Source organism: Pundamilia nyererei, unplaced genomic scaffold (genome assembly GCF_000239375.1).
Source record: "Pundamilia nyererei isolate P.nyererei 1_Seehausen unplaced genomic scaffold, PunNye1.0 scaffold00226, whole genome shotgun sequence".
Classification (NCBI taxonomy): domain Eukaryota; kingdom Metazoa; phylum Chordata; class Actinopteri; order Cichliformes; family Cichlidae; genus Pundamilia; species Pundamilia nyererei.
In genome coordinates, this window is record NW_005187627.1 from 922,658 (window position 1) to 934,413 (window position 11,756).

General features: G+C 39.0%; 2 protein-coding genes across 2 annotated transcripts in view; both read left to right on the forward strand.

Annotated features, from left to right (window-relative positions):
* Positions 1-9,906, forward strand: part of LOC102201784 (sialidase-1-like) — a 17,555-nt gene extending 7,649 nt beyond the window's left edge. Inside the window, exons 2-9 of the mRNA XM_005748682.2 lie at positions 1,203-1,240; positions 2,299-2,533; positions 3,152-3,341; positions 4,295-4,557; positions 6,697-6,879; positions 7,303-7,522; positions 8,454-8,687; positions 9,279-9,906. Of these exons, the coding sequence (XP_005748739.1) occupies positions 2,450-2,533; positions 3,152-3,341; positions 4,295-4,557; positions 6,697-6,879; positions 7,303-7,522; positions 8,454-8,674 (1,161 nt within the window). The 5' untranslated portion in view covers positions 1,203-1,240; positions 2,299-2,449 and the 3' untranslated portion in view covers positions 8,675-8,687; positions 9,279-9,906. The remainder of the gene's footprint in view (positions 1-1,202; positions 1,241-2,298; positions 2,534-3,151; positions 3,342-4,294; positions 4,558-6,696; positions 6,880-7,302; positions 7,523-8,453; positions 8,688-9,278) is intronic.
* Positions 9,629-11,756, forward strand: part of LOC102205025 (sialidase-1-like) — a 12,457-nt gene continuing 10,329 nt past the window's right edge. The window contains exon 1 of the mRNA XM_005748694.1: positions 9,629-9,634. Coding sequence (XP_005748751.1) covers positions 9,629-9,634 — 6 coding nt within the window. The remainder of the gene's footprint in view (positions 9,635-11,756) is intronic.

Below are 11,756 nucleotides of genomic sequence, written 5' to 3' on the forward strand. Positions count from 1 at the left end.
ACAGGGTGGGCCATTTATATGGATACACTATAATAAAATGGGAATGGTTGGTGATATTAAAGTCCTGTTTGTGAAACATTAGTATATGTGAGGAGGCAAACTCCTCAAGATGGGTGGTGACCATAGTGGCCATTTTGAAGTCAGCCATCTTGGATACAACTTTTGTTTGGAAGAGGGCCATGTGACACATCAAACTTATTGGTAATGTCACAAGAAAAACAATGGTGTGCTTGGTTTCAACATAACTTTATTCTTTCATGAGTTATTTACACGTTTCTGACCACTTATAAAATGTGTTCAATGTGCTGCCCTCTTCTCCCACTCTTCACACACTGATAGCAACACCGCAGGAGAAATGCCAGCACAGGCATCCAGTATCCGTAGTTGCAAGAAGCTAAAACTTCAGAACGACTGTTACACATTAACTCATAAGGTCCAAGGACCCCACTGTGGGTCAATATGGATTCACACGTGTGAAGATCTAAATATAATATCCCCAGACCAAGGCGTGCTAAATCACACAGAACAGAGAAAGGTCAGATCTTAACACAGTCCCAAAAGACATAAAAATCTGGACAATAAATCAGACATCTACAGCCACAGCACCCTGTGTATTAGTAATTTTTTCACATTTTACCTTTAAATGTGGCACCAGCTCCCTTAAAAGACAAACAGCACCTTCCACATCCACACAGGAGTGTCATGGCATTCATGTTTTTGGCAGTTTTAATAATTAAAAGTGCAATCAGCAGCTGCTCTGCTGCAGAATATGATAGAATATAAAGAGAGATGTATAATGTGCACTGACACTTAAGTGAGTATGCTAGTTTACTGATTTATATCTTAACCACCAGATTTCCCTCCGCCCCTCCTACTGAAAAACACCTCTAGGCACACACAGTTTTTGAAAATGTTTTGTATCTTTTCAAGAAAAGGTTATATCGCACCAATAAGAGTCCTTCCTCACTGTAAAGGTTTAAAGTTTAAACTTTTTTCTCTGAAAACTGGATTTCTGCATGCAGCTTCCTACTAAGTTGAGTTGAGGTTTGGAGCTTCAGTAAATAGCACAAAAATCATTTTCTGCTCTAACTTTGCTTTTGTTTTGTTTTTTGGTCGTGTGTGTGTGTGTGTGTGTGTGTGTGTGTGTGTGTGTGTGTGTGTGTGTGTGTGTGTGTGTGTGTGTGTGTGTGTGTACATGACAGGCGTCCGTGCTGTTTCTGCCCCCATGTGTATAAAAATGGTAAGTGCATGAAACCTTTTCCATGTTCTTATCTTTTGAATGGACATCTGAAATCGAAGAAAATTAGAATTACATGCTCAAAATTTACACACCAATGACATTTATTCCAAAAATAAAAACAAACAAACAAAAATATGTTTAATACTGTATAGAACGGTGGCTGGGAAGTGCAAATCACATTTACAACATCAACAACAAAATAACATTTCCAAAAACACTTTTACGTAAAAAACAAAAACAAAAAAATTACAACAAAATAACATTTAAGAAAACACTTTAATAAGTCCGCAACAAATTAACAAGTCCGCAACAAGTCCGTTTGTTGAAATCCCGTGTTTAGCTGCTGCTTCTTCTTCTGCCGTCAACTTAAAGGCGCTTTACTGCCACCTGCTGGGCTGGAGTGTGGACCATGACGGTTTTAAGGCCTGGATATTTTCTTAAGAAAATCCCCGTGGCATTTAAAAATCTGAACTTCATTATCTCACCCATACTCTTTTGTAAAATCTCTTCAAACATTAACTGAACACTACTTCTGTGAAAAGCCCTTGTTTAGCTGACTACAAATCACTTTTCTGTACTACAAATAATGTAGTAAGCCTAATCGTTGAGTCACTTCCGGTATTTCAGACAATCCATTTCCGTCAAGAGCCACTTGTTAATTTGTTGCGGACTTGTTAAAGTGTTTTCCTAAATGTTAGTTTGTTGTCAATTCTTTTATTTGTTTGTTTATTTTTTTTATGTAAAAGTGCTTTCGGAAACGTTATTTTGTTGTTGATGTTGTACATGTGATTTGCACTTCCCTGCTTCTCTGTAAAACATCTATAATATTAGTTTAATTATGAAACTCTTCCTTTAATTATTAAGGAAGGATGTGCAAGGATGTGTAAAACTGTACAACATGCACAATACAACCTTGAATACGTATTACCTTTTTTTTTAAAAAGACATGATAAAAGTAACTGCATTATTTGCTTATGTAATGTAAATAACGATATTCTATAATCAGTCGTTAGGATTAAAAATTAAATCAAGTAAAGTTTCCTCTTTTATTTTGATAGGTGCTTTAGTCATGTGACCGTCTTTGTCATATGACTTATTGGGAAGATGTGTTGGTTAAAGAAGTAAGGCAAGATAAAAGAGAGGCTTTCGCGCGATCTTTGCTGTGTGTTTCTGTTCTGAAGAAGAAGAAATCCGAGAAGGAAGTCAAACATGGCAGCATGGCGGCTCTCTGCACTGTGGTTACTACTCTCTGCTTTGGCTTCTTCGTGTGTCCTCACCGTCAACCCTTCCCAGGTACAGTGCCTGTTATTACCTGCTTATTACCGGGTTATAGCAGCATGCTGAAGCCCTGCAGTGTGTGCGGTGGAGCTGGTGACGTGTTAGAAGAAAGAAGAAGAAAGTGTACTTTATTGGTCCCCGTGGGGAAAATCGTTCTCTGCATTTAACCCATTCACTCAGTGAAGCAGTGGGCAGCCATTGGGCGCCCGGGGAGCAGTGTGTAGGGACGGTACCTTGCTCAGGGGTACCTCAGGGTAGCTGTTCAGGGGAATCGAACCCCCGATCTTCCGATCATGGGGCCGCCACTCTACCTACTGAGCTATCCCTGCCCCAGGGATAGCTAAGGTTGGTTAGAGTGAAATCGATTCATTAAAGGTTAAATGTTAGGCTTTTTGTTTCTTTTTCTCTAGAACTTGCATGATTTGGGGATTTCTAAGGTATAAATAATTTTTAGGTAAATGTTGCAGTTGAATAAAATAAAATAATTTCCAAAACTCGAAGCACGATCACATGTTTGTGTGTTACATGACACCTAAAGTATGCTGAAGATGCTCTTGGCCAAACTGGTTTTGCCTGTAGATACTTCTCAGTCATCCCTGACTCTTTTTATCTGCCCTCCTCCCTGCTGTTCAGATTGATCCCCTGGTGTTTGAGGAGCAGCTCCTGTGGGTGAGTGGGTCCCAGGGCCAGGTGAATACCTACAGGATCCCGCTGCTCACCTTCACCCCCAAAGGAAGCCTGCTGGCGTTTTCAGAAGCCAGGAAGACTTCTTCTGCTGACCGTGGAGCGAAGTTCATTGCAATGCGGCGCTCCACAGACAAAGGCAAGACTCAGCTGAGTCAAACTAACAGCCTGTATACGTGCATTTGATCACAAGTCAGAGCAACACAGAGGGTCAAAACATGCAAAACTTCACTTTTAAACAAGACTGGGAAGTGGAAGAGCTGGGAAGAAAGGCAGACGTCAAAGCCAAATGCAAAAAATAATAAATAAATAAACAGATAAAGGTGTTAAAACACTTTTGCATCATTTTTGCTACATCTGTAACGTTTGTGCAAATTGTTTAGGTTTTTTTTCTGGGGGGAAAAATCACACTGATGATGTAGAAGTCTCAAAAACTAACATAAAAGAGGTATCAAATACAATACACTGGAAATGAGCAATCAGCTAATACCTGTCGTGAGCCATGACAGCATTTATTTTTTACCTCTGCTCAAGAGGTTGTGTTTTTGGTAGCATCATCGCTCTGTCTGTAGACACGATAGCTTAAAACGTTAAGAAGGATTTGTAGAAGAGCAGCACAGTCATGATCCATTTGTCCATCCCCCTGAAAACTCTGAAAACTGTCCCTGTGTTAACCTCATGTGCGATTAAAACAATTACGGTGCAGCGCGATGCAGAGACTCACACACCTGTCTCTGATGTTTGCCCTCTCTGTGGAGACCAGTTCAGTTAAGAGACATGTGCCATTATCATTAGCGTCAGTCAGTTTTTGCAGCAGATATTTGGTTTTACAAATATTTTCAAAATTATGTCACACATGTCACAGTTTTAGCCCTGGTTTGTAAAAAAAAAAACAGCAATACAACAGCTTGATTGCATAAATTCTCGTGATTGAGCCCCAAACATAAAACTGAAATCTTGGTTTTAAAAGGAGAAAATGCACAAAATTAATGGAAAACATAGACAAAAAAAATTCAGAGTTATAACACAACTGTTCCGTGAGTAGAAAGTTAAATCATAAAACGTCAAATTGAACAATTTATCATCTTCCAGGAGCCACCTGGTCCCCGACCAGCTTCATCGTCGACGACGGGATGAAGCCGGACGGCCTAAACTTAGGCTCCGTTGTGGTGGACGAGGAAGTGGGCTCAGTGATTCTGATCTACGACGTGTGCTTCTACCTCGACCACTGCAGCCCACCCAGCATCATGATGGTGGAGAGCCGGGACGACGGCCTCAGCTGGACCCCGCCCAGAAACCTCTCAGTTACGCTCGGGGTGAAGAACTTCATTCCCGGGCCGGGCCTCGGCCTCCAGGTGAGAGAGAGTCATGTGACACTGAAGTGAGAGAACTTCTCAAGATGTAAAATGATTTCAATGACCTTTAAGCCAAATTCATTTTTATTTAGATCATGTGAATCCTGACAGCTCAGTATTCCCATGAAAGTCATAAAGTAAGATTTTACTGCATGGCTTTCCACCTCTGTAATTATGCATAATTTTGCACATGTGTGCAAACTTAGTGCACTGGTTTGGCAGTATGAATCTTTTATTGTCAGTGAAAAGAGTGTTTTTTGTGCATTAGAAGCACAAAGGCCCTTATTGAATCTGCTGATGGATCAGATCGTTAATCTTGATCAGTTTTCTGTGTAGAAGGAGAGCTGTCCTGCACTGCTTTATTATCTCTGTGTAGAAACACTTTCATGTGTACAAAAAGCTGCATTGCTGTGAATTTAGCAGCTAGCTTTAACAAAAGGAACTGATGAGCCTGGAGGTTAAGTGATGGAACAGTTTGGAGCTGGTTCTCGATTCCTGTCTCTTTTTTTTATCCTGTCCAAATTAAAGAAGTGAGAGCAGAGATCCTCATAGCTTCAAGCTCAGACAGAAAAGGGTCAGTATAGCACCTGAAAGTGCAACAGTTTGGCACAACAGGGTTTAAATCCCTCATGGAGAACCAGTTCATTACAAATGAACTTAGTGTTATAAACTGAGCTGCCTGGTTTTGTTTTTGATGCCATATCACAGCCTCTCTCAGGCGCGTTATTCGTCTTTTCTTGTTGAGGTCAAATGATCCACCATGTAAAAGTGCCGACATGTATTCAGCCTCGGCGTCACAAGCTGAAACTCACCGACCATGTGCACGCCTGACCTCGTGATGCCATGTGTATCATATTCCATACAAGCTATTCTCAGTTTCTGTGACCTCAACATTGTCATAGACAGATTAGTTTTTCCTGAAAATGCAGAATCAGTTACCGGTACACAAAAATGCCTGATGTTGCAAGAATTGTCACGGTTCTGGTTCATTTTGACCCAGCGTTTTCAGTTCTCTGAGATTTTTGTATTATGTCGAGTTCATTAGTGATTTATTTCCATGGTTCCTAGGTTTTGATCCCTTGCCCCTCATGTTTCTCTGTGCCCCCTCTGTTCTGTGTTTAGTTTTCTCTGCCCGTGTGTTCCCTCTGTGTAAAGTCCATGTTTCTTGGTCTGTGTCTTCGAATGTGTGAGTTTCCTCCTTTATTCTGAAGGTCTCTGTCTCATATGAGTGTTTTCAGCTTTACGTCTGTGTAAAGTTTATTCCTCCCAGTTTAGATTATCTTTTGTTCCGTTTTGCCATTCTCTCCTTGTGTTTTATTTTGCAATAAACCTCCTTCGTATCTCAGCAAGTGCCTGCTCTTGGGTCCTCATTTATTTCCCCACATGGTTAGCCATGACAAGAATGATGCAAATTTAAACTCATATATCCAAACTAATATTTTTTCTTTAAAAAAAAAATACTTTTCTGGTAAAGATTTAATAGTTCACAGGTGATCAACAGGTGTTACTGCTGTTAATGTAAAAAAACAACAACTATATTTGGCGTTTATACGTTTTAAGATATAGTTTGTGGCTTGTTAGTTTTTATTCTAGAAAGGACAGAAGAAAGAAACCAGCAAAGCTATGGGAAAAATTCAAACCTGGGCCTAAGGAATAACCTTATCGCATATGGTTTACCTGCTGTACCAGCACCCAGTTTGAACTCGAGTGTTTTTATTGCTCCAATTCAGAGGGAATAAAAAAAATCTACTTCTTGGCTTACTGCTTTTTTGCTCTATTTAAAATGTAAGTGACCTGTATCTCTAAAGCAGATAGATTTGGAAAAGATTTTGATGACTTTAAACAATTTTCACAGTTAAAGCATAATAAAAAAAGACTTAAAAACTGAAACAAGAACCTAAACAAGGAACAAATACTTGAGGTTGCAGGAGAGCACAAAAACAACAAGATTCATTCAGTCATTACTTTTCAGTTTAAAGCCTCGGTAAACCCAAAAGGTTTGCTTTTTAAATAGAAACCTTTAGGTGTTTAGTGATCTACTCAGATGTAATACTATGCACTGATAAGAATTATAACTGAGGTCACGATGCTGACTCCGATCACCATCTTTCTTCCTGTTTTGTCTGCTCTGGACTACAGAAACGCTTCAATCCCGCAAAGGGGAGGTTGGTGGTTTGCGGTCACGGGACGCTGAACGGCGACGGTGTTTTCTGCATCCTGAGCGACGACCACGGGGAAACCTGGTACAACGGTGCGGCGCTGAAAAGTATCCCCTACAACCACAAGAAGAAACCACAAGACTTTAACCCTGATGAGTGCCAGGTAAGAGGTATCCAGGAAAATGTGTCACTGGGATTAAAAATGTCTTTTTTTGACAATGATCCAACAGACACACAGCTACCACACAGCACAAACAAGTAAACACTATGATGATGTAAAAGAACATATAAAGAATAAAAAAAGGTTAAGTTTTAAATTGATTTCAGTGTGACTTTAAGAGAAATCACATTTACCAAAGCAGTATTTTCACATTCCTATAAAACTGGATGAAACTTCCACATAGTTACCTGCTTTGCCAGTTTCAGTTCCTTCTGTAGATTCTATGAACTGGCATCATAGTAAAAGAGAAGTTCATAAAATGTGATATCACTAAAGCTAGGTCTGTGCAGTGACACACACAAGCATTAACAGCTTCTTTTTACTCGTTTCAGTTTTAGTCTTTTCTCTCCGTCTCTTCTTCTCCAGCCCATTGAGTTGACTGACGGCACCATCGCCATCAACGTGCGGAACCAGAACAGATACCACTGTCGGTGTCGCATTGTGGTGCACAGCTATGATGGAGGGTTGACCCTGCCCTTGGAGGGCCTGATCTTTGACGAGGCACTGGTGGATCCTGTAGTGGCAGCTGGAACTCTGCAAAAAGAGGGCGTGATCTACTTCACCAACCCCTGCAACGAGGAAAAGAGTGAGAAGCGCTAAACTCTAGTAAACAAAGCACTTTAATTCTGTAGAAGCACAGTTTCTAGTTTTGTATGCAGTACTTTTGTTTATTTTAAGTAAAGATATAGTTACACTGATTTCTCCTCATACAAAATGTTCAGCTTTCACACAGTTTTTTTATACTCTTGTCTCTGTATGATGTCAAAGAGAGCAGTTAGCTCAAGTTAGCTCAAAGGACAGAAAGGGAGGTAAAATGTCTTGTTTCTAATAGTAGATGAACTGAAGGGCTGCGCAAAGGCCCAAATAAAATAAAGAACGATTGTTTTGATGAGTAATTCTCTTCCAGAGTTTAATAATCAAAATATGGAGCCGATAATGAGGATAAGTCCTCTTCCAGTGAACATACACTGTTCAAAAACACTAATGGAGCACAATCTTGAAGAATGTCAGTAGACTCATTTTGTAGTGCTCTGGCAGTTGCACAAAGGAGCAGAGACTACGTCCCTGCCTAGCCCCTCATGTAACCTCCCCTGTCTCCTGGTATCTCCTCCACACTCTTGAGACTGTACTGGGTGGCACAGCAAACCTTCTTGTGGCACATATGGATGTGTCACTGAACTATCTGTGCAACCAGAGTACCAATAGTGAGAAGGACACTAACACAGAGCAACACTACAGAAAAATCAGAAAGGATGGATAAGGCGAGAGCAATGGTCTTTGCAAAAGTACTCCCTTTTTTGGTAGTTTGTCTCCTCGTTGCCTCTCATGTTGTCACTTTAATTTGCACCAAAGCAGCCGAAACAGATTCACGATGGTTTATGCTCTCTAAGTGGAGAGATTGAGATACGATGATCGAGGATTCCCTTAATGCTTTTTTTAATTGAACTGAAAACTCTCTTTGAGATTTATGTTATAAAGTTGGGTGATCGAGTAAATAACCTCATAATCTCCCTCAGGAGTGAACCTAACCTTGAAATGGTCGCTGACAAACGGCAAATCTTGGGAGAAGGAAGCCATGCAGATATGGGCGGGACCGAGCGGCTATTCCTGCATCACTTCACTGGACAGCGGTTCTGCAGAGGACCGCAAGTACATCTTTGTCATCTACGAGAAAGGCCACAATCAGTATTTCGAGACTGTCTCGTTCGCCAAGATCCACCTGTATAGTGGCCATTAAAGCAGACGAGAAGGTAGGTAGAAAATGTCAGAAAATATTATTAAATCCTTTACTTAAACATCCAAAAGTTCATGAAGTACATCTAATGTGTCCTTGCACTTAGATAAGAAAAGCACGTACATGGCTATTTGCACAGAAATAAATATAACCTTTTAAAATGTTCCAGTGAAATCAGAGAGCGCACTTCGAGTATTTAAAGTTCAGTGTGAAGTTAAAATGGCCTGTGACCTGTTGTTGTAATTACTGTGTTTAAATGTAATCAAAGAGCAGAGGTAAGCAGGCAGCGTTTGCAAGAGAACCCTCGAAATAAACATAAATGTTGCTCTCTTCTGTTAACTGAGGATGATCGTGCGACTTTTCATGTAAGATGCACTGTGCAAAAATTAGTAAGAGAAGAAAATTACGCTTGATACATGGCAGCACGCTGCGATGATCAAAATCAAGATGCTTCGGGTGGCAGAAGAAGCATCCATTTAAACTATATCACCCCAACACGCAGAGACAAAGTTGTGGATGAGAAGCCGGGTTTACGTCTGTTCATTTGTTGTCTTATGCAGAACAGTGTGAACTGTCTAACAATATTTACACCTGTTTTCTTTCTCAGATTGAAACACTGCAAGAAAACTAAGAGGGGTTTTTAATCCATCGAATTTCTCAGGAACGCAAAGAGACTTTAAAACAAATTTTATGATGTCAGAAAAATGGAGAGACAAGGATCTGCACAATGAATGTCACGCTATTTTTGATTAAAGATCTTTTTTAAAAAAAGTTTTCTATCCTTTACATTTTCCAAAGCTGATTTATGTCACAAGTCTTATGTGTGTTTTGGTAAATAGCTGCAGAGCCACAATATTCTGACAGACTCCTGACCTCACACAGGAATGATGAAGCAAGAGATGCTGAAAAAACTACCACCCTTTCTTTTCTGAGCTACCTTATTGATATATCATTGAAATGACGGTAAAACTGACACAGTCATAGACATCTGGCTTTAACCAGGCCACGACGCATGCACAGTGTGGCCAAAATCTAGAGCTGCATAGAGACGTCAAACTCATTTACATCGTGGGCCTGGCCAGTGAAACCCCCTTTTCTTTCGCTGTAAAGAATTTTAACTGCACATTTAATTCCTGAGATCTCCTAATATAAGAAAAAGAAGACCAATTTCAACAGTATGTAAATAATAGAAAAGGTTCTGGATGCTCATTGGCCAGACTGTCAGGTAATTTTTTAACAGAAAGTTGAATGGCCATCGGGGAGGTCTTTACTAGTAGTAAAAGTTGTGAAAATGCAGTTAAAAGTCCACAATTTATGCGCACCTTCACATTTTTCAAAGCTGCTCAGCGGGCCAAATGGAGTCTGTGCCAGTCTGATTCTAGCCCCCGGACCTTATCTTTGACACCCCTGGTGTAGTCACATAAGTGAACTTCTTAAATATACAAGATGCCTCAAATTCTGAAATCAGTTCTCCTCTTAGAAAACTGATGTAAAATATTAAATTCAGGTACTTGTGTGATCGAATGTGTGAAAAAACAAGGTGCTTAATGTAACCAAAGGAATTATATTTAGATTTGTATAGAAAATGCTGCATTTTTTTTTACCTGTGGGTTTTAAATGTCCAGCTGAGTCCATTAGATCTGCTGTAATAATAATAATAGTTTCCTTGTGTACTGTAATTGCATTAAGCAAAACTTTTCTGGTCTTACTGACCACTCTGAGCACTTTAAAATACAAGTCGGGTACATTAAATGTGCGGTAGCTGATTTTCTTCCTTGTAATGAAATTGTTCTTGTTTCTGTTTCTATGATGGAAAAAATGTCACTTTATGTTTTTCTCTGAGTGCCTGTTTGATATAAATATGGCTCTAATGTAGGAAAGAATTTCCTTTTTTCACAGTTTTAAATTGTAAAATGTTTATTACTTTTATTTTCCAACATACTTCTGTTTTTATTGTTTATTCAGGGATTTAGTTGGGATGTGAAAACACGGGGAGGATCTTTACTAATCAGCTGTACGGCAAATCAACAAATAAACTGTTTCATGAAGTTGTACATGTGAAGTTGGATTTTTTAAATATTATTTTAAATAAAATCTTCTTTTTACTTTCTGCATTTTTCTGCATCATTTTTGCAAAGTGAGTTTTTAATCTGAGTGGTTTACATTTACCTGTGTGTGTTTGTGTGTGAATGACGTAATAAAACTGTGTTTGTATGTAAGAATATGTTGTCGTTTTAGTTATCTATTGTAAATGTCCAGTTGGGTTAAGGATGGCTACTATTTATAGAATAAATAAACGATCCTGATCATTGCAAGCATAGAAAAAAAGTCATAGATCTACAATTTAACCCTTAAAATATGCTGTTTATTGGCCAACCACACAGGGAAATGCATCCACATGACACTGTATTATGCAGAATATATAAACTTTATGTTTTATATGTATCTAAATCTTTATGCATACACTCTTTGAATCAAATCTAAAGAACAGTTTGAAGGAGGGTCATTAGTGCCCACTGAGCTGATGTTTGCAGCTTCACTAGTTAAATGTAAAGGATTGTTTTCTGCAGCTGATTTGAGTTTTTTGGTCTGTGGTTCTGAGGTGTGTATGTGCACGATTTCATGATTATCTCTGTACAGCACACTTTAGATTGTCTGACGTCTGTGCTATTTTCATGATATTCTGCCACAGTTTGGATAAAAGTAGTAAGTGAATCCATTCTGCTGTATTGTGAATAGAGACATGATAATTTAGTGCATATGTAAATTTGAATTAGATGCACATATTTACGCACGGACGGTATTTCCGGATGTATATCCGAGAAAAAACTGAGCCAAGACGATATAGATGTAAGTCCTGCTGATCCATCAGCTACATTAATAATTAATTAAAAATGTCACAACACGTGTAATATTATGCATTTGTAATTTTATACATATATTTACACCACTTGCATACAGGCTTTCTTGTAGACTCAATAAAATATAGCAATTAAAGTGAAAAGTAATATTTGCAAAATAGTCCAAATAAAAAATAATAATTATAATAATACATTTCTAATAGTTAATAAAGGGCTATAGAAAA